The sequence below is a fragment of the Dunckerocampus dactyliophorus genome, chromosome 2 (genome assembly GCF_027744805.1).
Source record: "Dunckerocampus dactyliophorus isolate RoL2022-P2 chromosome 2, RoL_Ddac_1.1, whole genome shotgun sequence".
NCBI lineage: Eukaryota > Metazoa > Chordata > Actinopteri > Syngnathiformes > Syngnathidae > Dunckerocampus > Dunckerocampus dactyliophorus.
This window is the reverse complement of record NC_072820.1, coordinates 37,829,200-37,847,768: the sequence shown is the minus strand read 5'-3', so window position 1 is coordinate 37,847,768 and position 18,569 is coordinate 37,829,200. Positions and strand designations below refer to the sequence as shown.

The 18,569-nt window shown below is 39.6% G+C and overlaps 2 protein-coding genes across 5 annotated transcripts in view; both read right to left on the bottom strand.

Annotated features, from left to right (window-relative positions):
* mpp2b (MAGUK p55 scaffold protein 2b) overlaps positions 1-15,753 on the bottom strand; it is a 42,635-nt gene extending 26,882 nt beyond the window's left edge. For 2 of the 4 annotated variants that reach the window (XM_054767912.1, XM_054767916.1), the window contains exon 1: positions 2,832-2,976. In XM_054767912.1, the coding sequence (XP_054623887.1) occupies positions 2,832-2,922 (91 nt within the window). In that variant the 5' untranslated portion in view covers positions 2,923-2,976. The other 2 variants (XM_054767915.1, XM_054767914.1) reach the window with 2 other exon arrangements.
* Positions 15,754-15,972: 219 nt separating this feature from the next.
* Positions 15,973-18,468, bottom strand: pyyb (peptide YYb). The gene is made up of 4 exons (XM_054767661.1): positions 18,295-18,468; positions 17,981-18,165; positions 16,217-16,297; positions 15,973-16,136 (listed from the first exon to the last, which is right to left on the bottom strand). Exons 2-4 carry the CDS (start codon positions 18,157-18,159, stop codon positions 16,115-16,117), a joined length of 282 nt encoding a protein of 93 aa, XP_054623636.1. The 5' UTR covers positions 18,160-18,165; positions 18,295-18,468; the 3' UTR covers positions 15,973-16,114.
* Between the last annotated feature and the right edge of the window lie 101 nt (positions 18,469-18,569).

The window sequence follows — 18,569 nt, the reverse complement described above, 5'->3', positions numbered from 1 at the left end:
ATATTCGCTTTGTTTGGGTTTAAAATAAGCTCTGAAAATAAATGTTACAAAAATGAGTAGCTCTTGGCCATTTTCATTTTGTAAAAGTAGCTCTCACAAGGAAAAACGTTGGTGACCCCTGGTATAGAGTGTGGCATACAATACACTTGACAAGAATGCAATGATGATTCTAACGTTTAATGCATTTGAATGCACAACGCTGTGACACTGGGGTGTTTTCAATATGGCAACCATGACTATTTCAGAACTGCTTTTAACACATGAGGCAACATATGCATGGGTCACGGATGACAAATGATGCAAGCACATACAGTACATGGACACACACACACAGGATATTAATGTGCAGTATGAAACACGATGCAATATTAATGAACTCTGTCAATTATGAATAGGATGTATGGTACTTCCAACTCTGCTGCTGGCAAATATCTGTGCAATACAAAAAATGCATATAGTTGTTGGCTGAAATGTGAGTCACGTTTCATTTTTTAGGCGTAATAAAAAGTAATAATTAGTAAGTAATTTAAGTAATTTCCTGAGGTACACTCCAATATGGCAGGCGCAGTAATGCACCTCAAAGCTGGTTGCCACTCAACTCGCGCCACCCACAAGAAGAAGAAAACGAACACCGCCATGCAGACATGTCCGCGGTGTACCGTGGTCAAGTTAGTGTCACATTGGATGTTCGGCTCTGTAGCTACAGCGGCAGTTGCCTCTAACTGTGCCCGGACTGCTGCGTCATGGTGTAGGAAGCTCAGATGGGAAGTGTCGCTCTAACCATGTTTGCTTATAATAGGGACCGCACAAACACTACTAAACGGCAAAAAACCTTGGAAACTCCTCTGTTACGGAGTGTGAATGGAAGCTAGCGGGGTTTGCTTAGTTTAGCTAGGTGCAGCTGTGTGTGTGCCTGCACAACTCAGACTGGATGAGTATACAGTATTTTCATTGTGTTGTGTTTTACTGCTTTAATGTAAGGACCATTTAACAATGCCCACTGACGACGTGCAGTGGGCATTGAAGAGGCGCGTTTATTCTTGCACGCAGCGCGTATCAACCGTCAATCGCCATTCTCAACACACAACACACGCCTCCAGAATAAACTAAACCAAACCAAACCAAACCAAACCAAACCAGAATAAGAGCACTCTTTGTCACATTTGTCTAATTGTGTAAACAAAATAAGGGTGTCATTATAATATCTTACATTAATAAGGCGATTGGAATTACATCTGTGACCATCCATCTTCTATTCCGCTTCTTCCTCATTAGGGTCGCGGGGGCATGCTGGAGCCTATCCCAGCTGACTTAGGGCGACAGGCGGGGTACACCCTGGACTGGTCGCCTGGTCGGCACATATAGACAAACAACCATTCACACTCACATTCATACCTATGGGCAATTAACCTCACCTACATGTTTTTGGAATGTGGGAGGAAGCCGGAGTACAAGCCAGAGAAAACCCACGCGCACACGGGGAGAACATGCAAACTCCACACAGAAATGCCCAGGGGAGAATCGAACCCAGGTCTTCCCGATCTTCAAGCTGTTACTGTGTTGGCCAACGTGCTAACTAGACCATCGTGCGGCCCAACTGTGACTACATCTTAATCATAAGCACGGGCATTACAGTTTGTTGAAGATTTTATAGCAATATGTGCTGAGGCTGACAAACCATTAGAAAAGTTAGCTAAGCTACATCCGTTTCTCAATTACTGGACAAAATGGGCCAATTATGTATTGTATTAATAAATGTAAGAATTTTTGCATTTCATTCACAAACCCAAATAACACACACTCTGGTAAAATAAGTGGAAAAGGTAAAAAACTTAATTCTAAAAAAAATAAAACAGAAAACACGGAATTTGGGAAAAAAATAAAAAGAATTTCATAGGGCCCCAAGAGAAATATGTTTAAAAAAAGTCATTCTAAATCACACCACAAATTGAACTATAACCCTGTCAAATGATTAGACCTACCTTAAATGTATTTTTGCACACCATTTTTTTTTTTTTACAATTTTATGGTTTATTGGATGGACTTTTATTGGATTAGGGATCTGACTCACAGAGGTTTGTTACAAAAGCCAAACAATATTGTTGGTCATGGCGTGTAATAAAGTACATTCAGCTATACTTTGGTTACATTATTTTAAATGCTTTGTAGAGCTATTTTCATAACCATATTCAATTCCACAAATTCATGTTTGTCACAAAAGCGTATTATTATTAAAAAAAAAAAAAAAAACGAAAAAAAAAAAGAAAAAAAGATTGATACCAGATCGGATCGACGAGACTATACAAAAACATGGATCGGATCGGAAGCCAAAAAATGTGGATCGGGACATCCGTACTTTTAATACAAGACTTCACTGAATTTAATTATATTGTCCTATCGTGATACGTCCCAAAAATATTGTGATACATGCTAAGGTCCATGTCGCCCAACCCTAATTAACACACAGCAATACAAACTTCATAACTTTCTATTCCACTCTCACCTTGCATGCTCCCAAATGGACAGTTATAGTGCAATAAAATGACACTGTGTTAGTCATCCTCTCTTTTTATGTATCCATCGCTGTCCTTGTAGTCTGCTACTGTGCATCTCATGCTGCCCTGGGCCCAATCTGTCTCTCTCTGTCATTGTCACTAAAGAGGCATACAACAACTACTCAGCAACCACAGACTTACACAGAATGTCACATGCCTGGTTGAATTAAATGCCTTCATATCAGCTACCTGTACAAATTGTTGCTTACTGGTCATATTGGTAAATATGACACACTTGACTGCACAACTCCTGCAGGTAGACAACTGTGGTCTTACCTTCTCCCCCTAGCTTCATTTCCAGGCCCTCCAGGGAGTAGGCTGAGTCCCCCTCCTCAAGGGAGAGTCTTCCAAACAGACTGCCAGCCATGGTGACCAACACCTCACTTCAGAGCATCCACACACACACACACACACACACACACACACACACACTCACATGCGGCAACACACCCAATACTGTGTGTAGGGTGGAGGAAGAGCTCTCCCAGTCCTCGTCCTCCTGCCAAACAGCTCCTGGCTCTTTCCTCCCTCTCCACCTGCTCTTGACGTAAATGTGTATGTGCTACGCCTGGCTGAGCGTCTTCTCCTCTGCATGAATGAATGCAGACGACAGGCTTGTGTGGATAAGTAGAGGGAGCGAGAGAGAGGTTGACACGTAAAAGGGGAGTGGGGAAGAAAATAGGAAGTGTGATGCTTACTCCGGTAGGAGGAAGAGAGAAATGGAGGCTGGACAATTTTGCTCAAGGCGTCCCTGTGGGGGTTAACTAGGGGGAGATGAGTAGCAGTGGGCTGGCTTGTGAGAAGGAGATTGGTCAAGGAGGCAGTGAGAATGGAGAAGAATCATAAATGAGCAATAAACCTTTCCTGTGGTGACATCAGACACCACAGGAACATTCAGCCTTGCCAAAGCACAAGGAGCACAGGGACGTTTATCATTTTGCTATCTGCACATACAGTGAAGGGAGTAAATGTGTATGTGACTAATAGGTGACTTTTCTGTGCTTCTTTCTACAAACCTGGAAAAAATAACCGGTCAGAAAATGGTTTTGTGAATTTGAATAAAAAAAACAAAAAAAACTGTTTGCTTTGTACTGCCAAATTGAGCCCTTGGCAAGAATACAATTCACACATTTTAATTCACTAATTCACAGTGAATCTGCCTATCTGGAAGTGAACGGGTGCACTTTATTCCATGATGAAAACATGATTTCTACACTTCAAATGTGCTAGATTTTCAGCTGCTACTTTCGATCTTTTTAGTCTAAGTTCTACAGGAAAATGAATGGATGAACACATGCAGGTCATAAAATGATTACTGAGTCCGACCAGGCAGATCATACCCCCATTACATAGTAGCGGGTCTCGTCATCAAACAGCCGTGACAGTTTTTGAGCTGATAAAAGGACGAGTAATTCTGGTAACGCATCGCTGTATCATAGCAACTTCAATTGAACTAAATGATTTGTGTATTTGAAGAACTGATTGTTATAAAAACAACACACTAAGGAATACTCTACATTATTTTATTAAGAGTTGTGCATAAATATACGCATTTTCCTCCGCACAAGTACAAGTGGATAAATCCCACTTTGCATACGTACGCTTTACACACACAAGCAGTGGTTTGCTTCGCAAGATATAAGAAAGAGGCAAAAATGTTGATTGCTCGTATCCAAAGTCAAAGCTGGTGTGGGTGAAATCTTGTTTTGCCTGAAACACAAAGATAATAGGTCTGCTTTCATGGATGACTAAGGACATTTAAAAACAGTCACATTAGAGAGGCTGAAATCAGGATATTTACAGTACATTTTTAAATGAAACGATTAATCGATTACCAAAATAGTTGTCAATTAATTGGATAATCGATTACTCAGCGATTAATCGTTGCAGCTCTACTCAACTCTGTCACAAACTACAAATGTATTTATTTTTTTCTCTTCACCATAAAACAGGTTTTAAGCGCAAACTTGCAAATTGGGCAGTTTAAACTTCAACTATAAACAAAACTGTCTCAAGTCTCAACAAAAGCGCAATTTTGAAATTAGAATGCAACTGCAAATGAAAGCAGTGTTTCCAACAGCACGGCAATCTATTTGTGGTGGTGGGTTGCATAATTGGCCATGACCCATGCAACTGACTGTGTATAGTTCTTTAAGTGAACATCAAGACTGCTCATGATCACTAAGGAAACCCGCATATAGGTGACTATGACTCAAGAGGTAGAGCAGGTAGTTCATAAACTGGAGGGTTGGTGGTTCGAACCCATCCTCCATCCCAGTCACCGCTGTCGTTTCCTTGGAAAAGACACTTCTACTGTATGTGGAACTGACCGGTCACGTAGATGCGAGTGTGCATGAGTAGTGGGCTGCAGAGCATACAACAGAAACATCGACACTAATTTAAGACTTGAGTTTGAGCGAACCATTATCCAGCTCATTAAGTCACATTAAAACTGGTGAGATGAAATACACGTCTGGAGTGCTGGATTAGCCACAAAGCCTTCACTATCACCTCCACTCCCTTGGCATCTCTGTGGCTGATGGTCTTTAAGGCATTCCACTTTAGAGGTTCCACTCTATTGTTAAATTAATACATTTCCAAATCACTGGCTTTGCAAAGGCAGAAGTTTTGATAAAGCGATAGTATTGCATTTTAAGTATTATAAATGTTGTAGTTGCTGGGTGTAGAGTAAACAGTGTAAAAGCAGAACAAAGATGCTTTTGCTATAGATGACCAAGCCACTTACCAGAGTCTGAACAGGACGTTGCCACAGGCATTTTATTAATGTCTTCCTGTTTTAATCTTCCAGCAAACTTGTTAGGTCAACTGTAGAGAAAAAGAGTGATACAAGAGAGAATAATTAAAAACACAATTCATGCCATGATAGGATAAATTCCCTGACATACCAGTCCACTACAGTATATTTCATGGTTTCCGCTACATGTAATTGATCGTGCTGGTGCGCCACTACAAAATAAAAGCCGCCACACCTTAAAAATTATTATTTTTTTTAAACTTGAAAACAATGTTAAGTAATTAGGGATGTCCCGATCCGATCTTCAGGATGTGGATCGGCCGCCGATCCGCTGTATTTCAAAGATTGGATAATATATGCTTCCACCACGAGATTGGGCCGAACCGTTTGCCGTATCACATTCGTAACTGTGGGCCACACTCCAACATGGTAGGTAATGCGCCTCAAATATGATTGACACTCGACTCCCTCCACCCACAAGAAGAAGAAAACGCAACACCACCACGCAGACATGTCCGCGGTGTACCGTGGTGAAGTGAGTTTCACATTGGATGTCGGATATTCGGCTCCGTAGCTACAGCGGTAGTTTCCCCTCACTGTGCCCGGACAGCTGTGTCATTGTGCGGTGAAGCTTGCACGCAGTGGTGGAGCTATATGGTGGCCGTGGCAGTCCTTGGTCACTCTCCGGCCACCTCACTGGCCAACTAGACATTTCAGGTATCAACTTATTGCCACCACTATGTGAATCATGGTCTCACCTTGGCCACCCCAATGAAAAATTTCTGACTCCACCACTGCTCACACAGGAAGTGCTGCTCTAACCACTGCTTGTTTACCTGACTTACAGAGGTTTGTTCCAAAAGCCAAACATTATTGTTGGTCATGCTGTGTAACAAAAAAGTAAATTCAGCAATACTTTGGTTGCATTATTTTTAATGCTTTGAAGAGCTATTTTCATAACCATATTCAATTCCACAAATTCATGTTTGTAACAAAAGCTCATCAGAAAAAAGAAAAGGATCGGATCGGTAAGACTAAAAACAAAAAAAAAATCAGAAGTCAAAAAATGTGGATCAGGACATCCCTATAAGTAAAATATTGTATGAATCGATATAATGTATACGCTATATAGAAACACATGTAGCTTATTATTTATGCACACGCTAACCACAATTACTTTGAAAACAATTTAAAATATCATCAAAAAATTTCACTGAGCTTTATTTTGATAAACATGCACCGGATTCGCTCGTTTGCCGTGTTGGCGATTGCACATGTGTGACCAAGTATGCGTCTTGTGTTGACGTTCATTTTGTTCCTTATCATCGTGCAAATAAATAATAGTCCATAAAATGTGTAGTCAACTGATGACAGCTTGTCACATGCAAAGCCTATCTACGGCAGTATGTGTGATCGCTCACGTTTCAATCTCATTCCACTTTCTGGCGTCTTTTACCCATTTGCACTTCCTCTCTGGCGGTAGCTAGCTAGCTCGTTTTTGTCTCACATGAGAGCTAGAAGTGGCTATCACGTTCATGCCAACTTACTTTTTAAAGTGTCACTTAATCGTCATACCATTATAATATTATGGCTTGTCGTCAAAACACTAGGTGCTTGTCTAAGCTGTTCAAACATGTAGTGTGTCCCGCTTTAGATACTATAATAGGGTTCTCCAACAGGTAGCTTATAAGCTAGCAGTGCTCACCAGCTGATGTTGCGTAGTTCAAAGAATATTTGCTTCATCTCTTAGTATAGGGTTCTATTCAAACATGACTGCTGTATTTAATGACAAATGAGCAAACTGAGCGGAGATGTACTTTGTAAATAAATTACAATTAAATGTTGGCAGTCACATAAAATAGCTCACCTTTCCTTTCTTTTTGTCAAAGTACTGTAGATTTAATCATGTTCTCCCCGTGCGTGTGTGGGTTTTCTCCGGCTACTCCGGTTTCCTCCCACATCCAAAAACATGCATGTTAGGTTAATTGGCAACTCTAAACTGTCCATAGGTATGAATGTGAGTGTGAATGGTTGTTTGTCTATATGTGCCCTGCCATTGGCTGCCGACCAGTCCTTTCTCCTGTCGCCCGAAGTCAGCTGGGATAGGCTCCAGCATGCTCCCGCGACCCAAATGAAGAGAAGCGGTATAGAAAATGGATGGATGGATGTCATAAAAAAATTGTTATTTGTCATAATAAAAACAATTGCAGACGCAGCAGTGGCATGACACAGCGGCAGGAGTCCCATGCAGCCCACCACCACAGCTTCAGAAAATCCTAGGAGAAACCCTGTATTTAGTAGTCTTACAGAGTGGATGAAATCAATGAGAAAAAGCACAGCTTTTAAATTGATATGTACTGTAATTAATTTTACTGCATAATGTCCTTCTTATGATTAGCACGTGTAAACAGATTATTCTGTGGTTTATGGAAATGTTTAAACAAAGTGTGATAGCTTATCGTTTTATAATATTATAGTAAAAAAAAAAAACAACAACAACAAAAAAAAACATGTGCGGCCTTTTGCCGTGTCTAAAAAACAAATGCCTTCCTGGCTTGATAATAGTCATAGCTATTGTGTTTACAATCTTTTCAAACACGCCCCCACCCACACTAACTGCTATCTGTTTAGGACTATGAATGGACATCCCTTCAGTTACTGCCCTTTTGTCAGTGAGGGAATATTAGTAGCAGATGGACAGATTGAACAAGCGTGTGAGTGTGCAGGCCAGCCAACATTGGCTTAGAAAGGATCTGTTGATTCTAATTGATCCATTTAACATCAGGCAGCAAGAGAAAGGACATCCTAGGATCCAAAACTGGCTTGTCAGATGACGTGGTGAAATAAAGGCTGCAAATAGTGATGAGGGGTTGTAGGAACATAAAGTGTGTGTTTGAGCAATAGTCATGTGATCAAAAAGAAAAAAAGATCGAGGCAGTGTGACAACTTATTAAGTGGGAGGTCAGATAAGAGGGCTGTGAGTTAAAAAAAAAAAAAAAAAAAAAAAAAAGAAAGCACACAGCTGATGAGCAGGAGACACCAGTAGGGGAAGAACAGATGCTAATTTCTGGTTGCTATGACAATATGTAGCCATGGCAGAAGCATTGCTACAGCAGCCAATGTCAGTGTGGGGTCACTCACTAAATAAAAAAAAAAAAAGAAAAAAAGAAAAAGAGTCCCAACCTCACATTAAACTTTAAAATGCTCAGGTCGCCATCACTTCCGTTGCCAGTTTTCTTACAACACAGCTTCATAAATGGAACACTGACGTTATGCAGTAGAAATCTCTCCATAATTAGCAATCAATTTTAATTGTTGCATGCATTTATGCAGCCTGTAAAAGGTATGTATGAAAGCAGCCAATAAAATTAATTGTTTCAAACTAAGCCCAAGATGCCGCTTGCTCACATCATTTGCAGGGATTTACTGGTTTTACAGCTTTAATTAAACTACCAGCAGTGCGATAGTGATGAACGGTCTTACGTACGTTGAAGGGCTGACCAGTGTGGATGTGGTCGTTAATACACCAATAGTACCTTACAATGCAATCCAACCCCGTGATCCCGTGTTTGCACAGGGAAATGACAGAGCTTGTTAAAAGTATGCAGAGGCCACACAGCAGCTAAGAAGCCCAAGCGGATTTCAGCAGAGCTTAGTTTGCCAGCAAGATTTGGAATAGAATGGTGCTTACTGGTTGGGAGGGTTACCCTCATTTTAGCACTGTGGTCAAATGAATGGGATTATGGTTGTTTTGATTTAAGTTTTTGGTAGCATGGATGAATGACTAATGATTGTAATCAAGCCCTTCAATCAATAAGTAAAAGGGTAGTCTTCATAAGAGTGCAGTCGGTAGTGACAATACCACTACAAAGCTGTCCACAGTCAGCGTATTACTTTTAATAGGCTATACAAGGAGTGTTCATTGTACATTTTTGGCCCATAGCTAATTTTTCACTGGCCCTCGAGATAATGTGAAAATAAAATGTATTCATTAATAATGAGATGTACTATTACATATTAGGGGTGTCACGATACACTAAGCTCACGAGACAAGATACGACACAGTCGTCCCACCTCACGATTCGAATTTCACTGCCTCACTCTCACGGTTTTTCAAACAAACATTTATTCATCCATTTCAAACATTTATCCATTCATTAATTAATAAATCATGCTGTTTCATTGTTGAATACGACCTATTGAAGCAAATGTTACTTTTTTTCCCACCTAAATTACGACATTGATTAAGCATTGTCAAGCATAAAAATGGCTAAATAAACTAAGCTGCATTCAAATTGTTAATGTAGTAGTCTACATTGGCCACTCGGTGTCAGTAATTGTTCAGTGAGCCAAGCCAAACACCAGACTTGATCACCGGAAAATCAAGATTGCAGGTTTAAATTATCGCACAACAGATACAATAATAATAATAATAATAATAATAATAATACCATAATAATCGTAACAACACGGGCTACTGTTGTGGCTGTAATGCAGCTAAAACTCAACCCCCAACATAATTTCCTGTCCACACGTCTGGAAGACATTTATTGCAACACACGTGCATGAGTCTTATTTAGGTCTTAAATTTTCTCTGATTATATCTATTATATTGGGTAATACAAATATAAAGGTGACTATAGGGGTGTTATTTCATGTCTAGAGGGCTCTAATAATGTAAAACCTGTATTCAGAAGAAAGCAAACAGGTTTTCTATGCCATAACTACAAATGTTTACAAAGAAGGAATCCTACTTCGTGGCAATTCACTTATCGCGGTTGAGTCAGGAACCAACACGCGATAAACGCAGGATTACTGTATTGGTATTGAGAACAAACGATATTTTAACATAACTTTTAAGAAAACTGCAATGACAAAATTTATGACTGAGCATTATTTTTTTTTATTGAATTGAATCACAAAACAATGCAGGTACAGTACATATGTTTTATAACTTTGCATGCATGACCTAAGCATGATGCGTTTAACTGTTGAAATTTTTTTTCACAAACTGAAACAAAACTAAATATTATAATAATTAATATCATTATTATACATTAATATGATTATTACGGCAGTTGTAGCTGCTACTAGTAATCATGTATGCTGATGTGCACTTATGTAAAAGGGACATGCAAAATAGATTACAGATTACTTTTTGCTTAGAGTGACCAACTAGACGTATTACACAGTGTTTTAATCTGGCAAATCTTAAGTAACTTTGATCAAATGTAGAATTACTACAGCTTTTACTTGGACATTAACACGGTGGCAGCTGTTCAGCTCAGATGGAAAAAATTGCCACAGGTCACGAGCGAGTGACGCAGGGGACACTAAGATAGTTTGCATTGTAAGGTTTATAGTGCGCATAAAGCACTTAATGTCCGGTTCCAATCCTGCCTCGCGCACTGCCACTTCCATATTACGTGTATTATCATTCACAGTAGAGATGCCATACTTCACAGTCTGATTGGCTAGCTGCACTGTTCTCACGATACAGCTTTTCTCTAAAGGAGAAATATACACTAGGTCCCCAACTAACGAACACAATTGGTTCCAGATGACCGTTCACAAGTCGATTTGTTCGTAAGTCCAACAAAAGGTAATTTACCAATGATATAGGTACTACATGTACGTGTATACGTATACAGTATATGCGTATGTATGTAAATATGAGTTTGGATGTAGTAGTAATATTAAACGAGGATAATTAATGAAAAAAAAAATAAAAATGATATAATAATATGTAATGATAAATGTTATTTACCTTTGAAGAGGAGTGGTCGAGCATACGTTGTTGTGGTGGAGGACGAGGAGTTATTGAAAAAAGACAAATGGTCGTCGTCGTTAGACTCTTCTAAAAGAGGTAGTGTTCTGTGGGTGGTGTAGAATTAAATAGGCCTATTAACTCTTCAGAAACTTTAATCACACGCTCTGTCCGGGTTGCATCGTACAGCTACAATTTAGCTTTGCATTTCTCCTTTACACTCTCTCCCCACCTTCTTCCTCTACCTGTTGGTCCCATTAGCAGTGTCACAGTGCCCTCTACTGGTCAAGCATGTAACAGTATAAATATGGAGTTACTACAGGCTCTACAACACCTGCACCACCTGAACCATGTTGTAGTCACTATGCATTCTTTACACTGTACTCTTTACTTGCGCATCTTGCTTGCTTGCTGCTGTAACAAGTAAATTTCCCCACTGTGGGATAAATAAAGTACATACATACATACATACATACATACATACATACATACAAGGCAAAATACATGAGAATATAGACCAGTCAGCTTGAGTTCGTATCTCCGAATGTTCGCAAGTCGGATGTTCGTAAATTGGGGACCTAGTGTAGTTATGTTTTAATCTCGCAAGATCTTGTGACACATTACTAATTTCCTATAACACAAATCTTAGATGTTGAGGTTCTGTTCAGATAGCTTAGTATAAAGTGACCTACATTTAAAAAGGTTTTAGCATCTTTTTATTAATGAACAAAATGTATCAAAGTGGTCCCCTGCATCCTTCAGTTTTTCTGACAGCTGCCCTCTTTGGATAAAGTCCATCTATTTTCTATACCGCTTGTCCTCACTAGATGCGAGTGTGCATCACATACACATGAATGCATGAATGAATGAGGTCTGTTTTTTTTGAGGACACATTTTTGTGATGCAAATGTATTACTCTTTTCAACGCATATTGTTTTGAGAAGCCAAACTCTTTACTTAAATGGCCCCAGCAACTAAGCGGAACTATGTTCTTCATCACTAAAATCTGGCCAGAACTGGACTTAGGAGACCAAATGGGGGGTAAGTCGCTGTTAATGGATTACAATGCTAATGGGGATGTCATACAATCCAATCATGTCAAAAAATCCAAACTATTCCTTTAAGGAGACTTTCCATGTGAGAGTACATTGTCTGATGGATCTCTGGTAGGACTTCCAGGTAGCATGTAGCAGGGCTCTAAGTAAGAGAGCAGTTGGCTGAACTCTGTCTTCCACTGCTGAGAGAGCTGATGAGCTGAGAGCTCATGAATTCAATTATTTTTTGGGTTATTTGCTTGGCCGTCTGACTGTCACACACACATACGAGCAAGTGTTGCGCAGTGTTGGCTGCAACACCCCGTGAACCCCACTCACTCACCATACAAATGTTTGTTCTTCAAATGCCGTATTAAGTTAAAGTTTTTAATGAGCTACCCCTGTGAGATATTTTGATATTATGTGTTGCAGAATGCAAACTTTACATTGCTGTCAGAAATCGCATAGAAGTTCCACACAGCATATTTGTTTGGGTTTGCCGCCGTGCACCTGTGTAGTGTAAAGGAAATAGTATGAGCCACAGACAATCGTCACTGATCGACATATGCCGATCACATACATTTCCACAGAAATCGGCCGATACCGATTGGTGGCCAATAGATCGAAACCTCCCTAGTTGAAACTGAAGTGTTGCATTAATGTAAACATTGGAAAACAATGATCAAATCTCAAAAGCCAAGTGGAAATATTTTGAAAGTGGATATTTCAGCAAATTTAAGCCTCGAGCAATGACACAAGGGACAGTCCAAGTGTTTTTATGACAAGTGAAAAGTGCCTCGAGTTGTTTCCACAGTGATACTGCATTACAGCACGTAAACACATGCACGCGCGCGCACACACACACACACAAAGCAGTGAGTGAACAAGTCTTAATCCACACATGCAGGCTGGCGTCAGGCCTAAAAATAACCCTGTGCTCCCACAGGTTCAGCTCCTCTCATTACTTTACAAGGGAAAACTGCCGTATCCAAGACAACCAAGCGTGGCTCCTCGTTTTTTTTCCCTGGGCACATCGCCATGGCAACAAGGGAAACTGCGTAAAATAATGAGGATGGAATTAAAACTGATGCTATTTAAAAGTTTGACCATCATTCAGCTTCATTACGGTGTTGATCACTATCAGATTTATAGTAAATTATATATATTTGCACAGTTCTTAAAAAGTAGGAATTGCAAACCACACAGATTCAATGTTTTAGCACTCCCCAGCAGCTGTTTTTGACACAAAGCTGCAAAGATGATATTATCATGAGTATCAAAATAAATGACAACTACACAAAAGTTCAGAAAGTAAGGAAAAGTAAGCTAGTGTTACAACAATGCACAACCATCACTGACAGTATAACTCATAGAATATGACCAGCACCTGATAAAAATGTAATGTGATGTGATTAATATAGCACAGTAACACTCAGGGCAACATGCTGAGAACACCTCCCCTGTGTGTAATCAGCAGTGTGCATAGATGTCATGAAAGTTACTCTTCATAATTCTACAATAATAATAAAGCTCCAGTCCATCCATCAGTTGCTAAAATACTTTACAGTGGAGAAGATATTTTTAGCATTTTCTGAAAGTAAATATTTTTGGCTATGGATGTAAATACCCTGAAGCAGTGATGCAGTCGTCGATGACAAATGAGCACAGTGAGTAAACAGCAATATTAAGAATGACGCAAAACGAGGCTTCCTGAACATGTAGCATTATGTAACGTCTACATGACACTACAAAAGAGGCTCATACACGATTTCACCTGATGCCAAGTATTTACGTCTTTCATGGGGAATGTGGGGTATTGGACACACTTTCAAAGAGCCACTTCAAGCAGGACATGATAAACTATGATGGCATTCCCATCAGGGATGAATGAGATTAGCTGATCTTGGAGCCGAGTGCAGGAATATTTATGGTAAATCCTCAACATCCAAATTTAAAACTCAGATAAGAATGGTCTTTAAATCGCTGCAAAAAGCTCTTTAATGTGAGAAACTCTCAAAGAACTTTCATACGGGCTTTTCATTCTGCTATGTGGTTGGAAATTGTAGCGGTTTAAGGTACCTTATATTACCTTTTGACTTCCTACCAGAAAAAAAAAAAACTTTCTAGAATGAAGTCTCCTTTTTACAGGGCAGACACAATATGTTGCTTATGTAACATCACTACTATTATGTAGTCATGAACTGTTACTTCCCCCCCAAAAAATCCACTTCCCCAATTAAATCACATTGACCAAACTTTTTACATGGAGTACCTATCACCATTTTTGCTGTCTCCACTTGCCACTTTCACTCAAGGGTAATTGGCTTGGGGCGAGTTAAACAATATTTTTAATACAGGAAAATGTAATTTTACTTAAAATACTGCTAATTTTTGGTGAATACATTTGTATTTGAACGAGTTTACACTTACATACTGTATTTCATGTATAAAGCCGCACAGGTTTTATTTGCGGACTCCGGCTTCCTACCACGTCCCACAAACAGGCAAGTTAGGTTAATTGGAGACTCTAAATTGGCCATAGCTGGTTGTTCGTCTATACTGTATGTGCTCTGTGATTAACTGGCGACCTGTCCACGGTGTACCCGGCTTGTCACTCAAAGTCAACTGGGATGCGCTCCAGCTCATCCATGACCTGAATGACGACAAGTGGTATTGGATTTCTTGTGTATATTTCCAATAAACATTTTTTTTTTTTTTTTAAATCAGGTGTTCTTGCCTAATACCAAATCCATACCACAGTTGGACAATTTTGACACTGACCTTGAATGTCATGAGCAAGCCAGATTTGTTTGGTTATGGCCTCGTTTTTCTGCTTTAAACAGAGAGGTAATGTTTAAAAACAATTGATATTCCATAAAAATGTAATACAGTTCAGGCGTTGCATGAAAAATGTCACTAAAAAAAAGAATGTTCAGTTTTTCTAATGCTAATATTAGCAACAGCACCAAAACAACTGCACGAGACAGCTTGTGAGCATGCGCACGGGCAAAATGAAGGTTCCTTGTGTCTTTAAACCAACCTTTAAATTTAAAGATAGCTGCTTAAAAACTGACATGTGGGTCTAACAAACATAAATTAAATAGCTAATATACTGCAAATGGTATGATTAGATTTAAAAATCAAGGTTGACGCCAAAGATGGCGTCATACCACAGGTGAAATGGGGTCAATTATGCTAGCACAATGAATATTAAATATGGCCGGTAATTGACGGTAGCAATGTAGTCTTTGGTGTGTTCTTTCTGTGGTAGCTTGGTGGATTTTAACCTTTCTTATGTACCTGGGGTTCTAAATAGGCAAAAACATTCGTACAAAGTGAAAACGAAACAAGATGCTTTCCCGCTCACCTTTATTCGTCTGCCGTGTCGATCAGAGCCGTTTGTGGCCACCCCTCAGCCCGCTGCTGGTAGTGGCAGATCTCGTTTAATCCGGGCGGTCACTTCCAACAGCAACACACTCAAAGTGCTATCTTTAACGACGACACATTTAACACTTCCATCGGGGTTCAACGTTGTCCCGTTTCGTCAGGGTGGTTCAGTGTTGTGATTCGGTGATGGAGCGAAGGCGTTTTGATTAACGTCAACACACGTGTGGTAGAAGTCTACGGTGGGTTTGACCCTCCTGTCTGTCACCGGAAATGAGTTTATGCTTCTTGGTAAGCCAGTGACCTCTAGTGGCGTACACAGAAGTTACATACATCCAAGAAAGAATATCAAACTGCCTTTTTCCATACTTTCAATTCCATTATTTTCTTTAATGTAAAGTTTAACTTTTTTCATACAAATTATTTACATTTTTAGTGAAAAAACAAAAAGGTGTACAAAGAGAAACATTGGACAATCAGAGAGCGAGCGAGAGAGAAAAACATGCATGCATATTGAGTAACTGAAACACATTGAAATTTGATTTAAGATTTTCTTCTCAGAATCCCAGTGATTTTGAATGTTTGATTTCTAAGGGGGATGGCTTATCCTTGGAGTCAATTACCAGTCGTTATAATCCAAACTGTTCAAGAGGAGACAAAAACATCTTGTAAGTGATACAGTACATTTTAATATTTAATTTGATTCACGTGTGTCCCTCACCGTGGTTCAGAGTCTTGGCTTGAATCAGCCCCAAACAGCAGCCACGCCATCGCCTGCTCAGGGGTTGACCTCTTCCCATATCTAAAGAAAATAAATGGCATTAGCATTCACATCCACTGCTTGCAATCTACATCACAGTCAGTGCTCCACCCATCCTGACTCACTGAGAAATGATTCCCAAACAGAAGGAATCATGTTCAAGCTCTTGTTCAACTTTGCCATTGAGGATGACAAATCCAGCTTGTGTAATTACACACCACCTTCATGGATGATAGCTTGTAAGCTAAAAACACTCATGTTAATATTATTTGTTACCAGCAGAGCTCACTTGTGCTTGTGGGACCCTGTTGCCCCTTAACTGACCTGAATTGGTGATGCAATGTTTGGCCAAACTGAAATATGAGGTTATATATATTTGATAGGGGAACAGTTAACCTTTAGACCGACACTCAGATTGGGTCATAGGAGGAATGGAGTCCTGCAGCAAATGGAAAGATGCAATTTTAGAAACAGATTATTGTCGTTTAGGTGGTCAATATCTTGTCAGTGGAGCAGCTTTTATACCCAGGTTGAAACAGGAGTCCAATATATTATCTTTATGGTGTATACAAGTGTACCTTTTGTACCTTGAAGGACAAAAATAAGACCTCATGTTCCTGACACTGTATGTATTATGCATGATGGCAAATGGTGATTGTTGCACTTCTACTGTTATAAACAACATGCAGAATGAAATCACACTCACAATAACATCTACAAGGAGGTTCTACGTGTAGCTTCCCAGCTGCAGTTTTGAAACCATCAACCTCGTTGATGTTTGCATGATGCTAGGGAGAAAACGTACATGACTTCTGGTAAGAATCCATGTATAAAACAAAGGGATTTGCCTTTCCTTTTATGACTATGATAGGTATGCAGAGTATATTCTTCATTAGACAATTCACTTGAGGGTAGGCGTTTTCTTACAAAGGAATTCCTAAATAATTTTGGTAAAACATCTATAAAAACAGATGCAACCAAGAATGAAAGTTGTGAAGTGAAACTTATTTAAATGCAGGTTGCCTCTAAAAGGTCCCTCTCATCAAAATGTAATAAAACTGTTATAATTTTTTTTGTCTTTCACCATATCATATTTTCAGACGTAAAATATGTAAAGTTAAGAAAAATGGTTAGGTTTAATGCCCTTTTTCACATAAGAACCCCAGATTTTTAGATAGGAAAAACATATAAGATTTATTTTCCCTTTATTGTGAAGGTAGAGGCCAAAATGTCTTTGTATTAACCAAGTTATGTCAGGATCGCAGTATATAAAAGATACCGGTATGTGCTTATAATGGAAGTCAATTGGTCCAAATCGGTCTCGAGGTTAAAGAGTGGAGGCATATATGCAAATAGGCTGTTCTATACACCTTGCAACAGAGGAGATCATATATTTTTTAAAACAACAACAATCAAATCCTGGCCAAGTTTCATCCAATTATCCTTAAAAGTGACCGATATATTGAGAAACAAAGCAATCTAATGTACACGTTTGGTCTTCCAAGGTGCCTGGATTGTAAGGTAACCCCAGCTTTCTATCAAATGTGTGATCTACACATTAGAAATACAATTTAATTAAAAAAAACAATAGGCATTTATACATTTGAATTCATTATATTGGGTATATTTTCTTCTTCTTCTGATTGTGGATGAAACATGTCTCATCTGAACCAATTTATTTTCAATTTGCCATGTTATTGGTTTCACGTGTGAGCGACTCCTCACCTCTGTCTGGTGATGAGGTTGACATAATGCCTGACCGCAGCGTGGTACTTGGCCCAGTCCTCCGGAGAGGCATTGCTCCCGGGACTCTCCGGTTTTGGTGGGTAAGCGTCGGCAAAGGTGCTCCAAAACACCAACAAGCAGAAGAGGAGCGTGGTGAGCATAATGCACAATCTCAGCATGGTTGCCTGAGGGGGAACAAACACAGCATCCATACATAATCTGCCACATCACGGAATACACCATCATGCACACTCGCATCTAATATTACTCAACTTCATGAAAGCAAAGTTGGCAAAAGGGAGAAGAAAACTTACTTTTTTCTAAGTCTCCTGGTGCAGATTGGCTGGTGATGCTGATGGTGCTTTGACTTGCTCTTCTCCTCTCACTCTCGTGGCTTTTATAGTGAGGGATGCATACATGAGGTGTGTTGAGTAACACCAAACCACACCTCTCACTTTCTACTCCAGCAGCCTGGAAGAGGTCATGCGTCACAGCTGACACACACACACACACACTTAAATAAATAAATTTACAAATTTGAGCATTTCAGCCAATTTTATAGGGGAAAAGATTTTTCTCGAATGAAGAT

What these genes read in the sequence shown, in the direction of transcription:
- pyyb (XM_054767661.1), bottom strand. Translation starts at nt 18,159, where the DNA reads ATGCTGAGATTGTGCATTATGCTCACCACGCTCCTCTTCTGCTTGTTG. An exon ending in AACCTCATCACCAGACAGAG is followed by an intron (nt 16,298 to 17,980) that starts GTGAGGAGTCGC and finishes TATTTTCTTTAG; the next exon opens with ATATGGGAAGAGGTCAACCC. An exon ending in AGCCAAGACTCTGAACCACG is followed by an intron (nt 16,137 to 16,216) that starts GTGAGGGACACA and finishes CCTCTTGAACAG; the next exon opens with TTTGGATTATAACGACTGGT.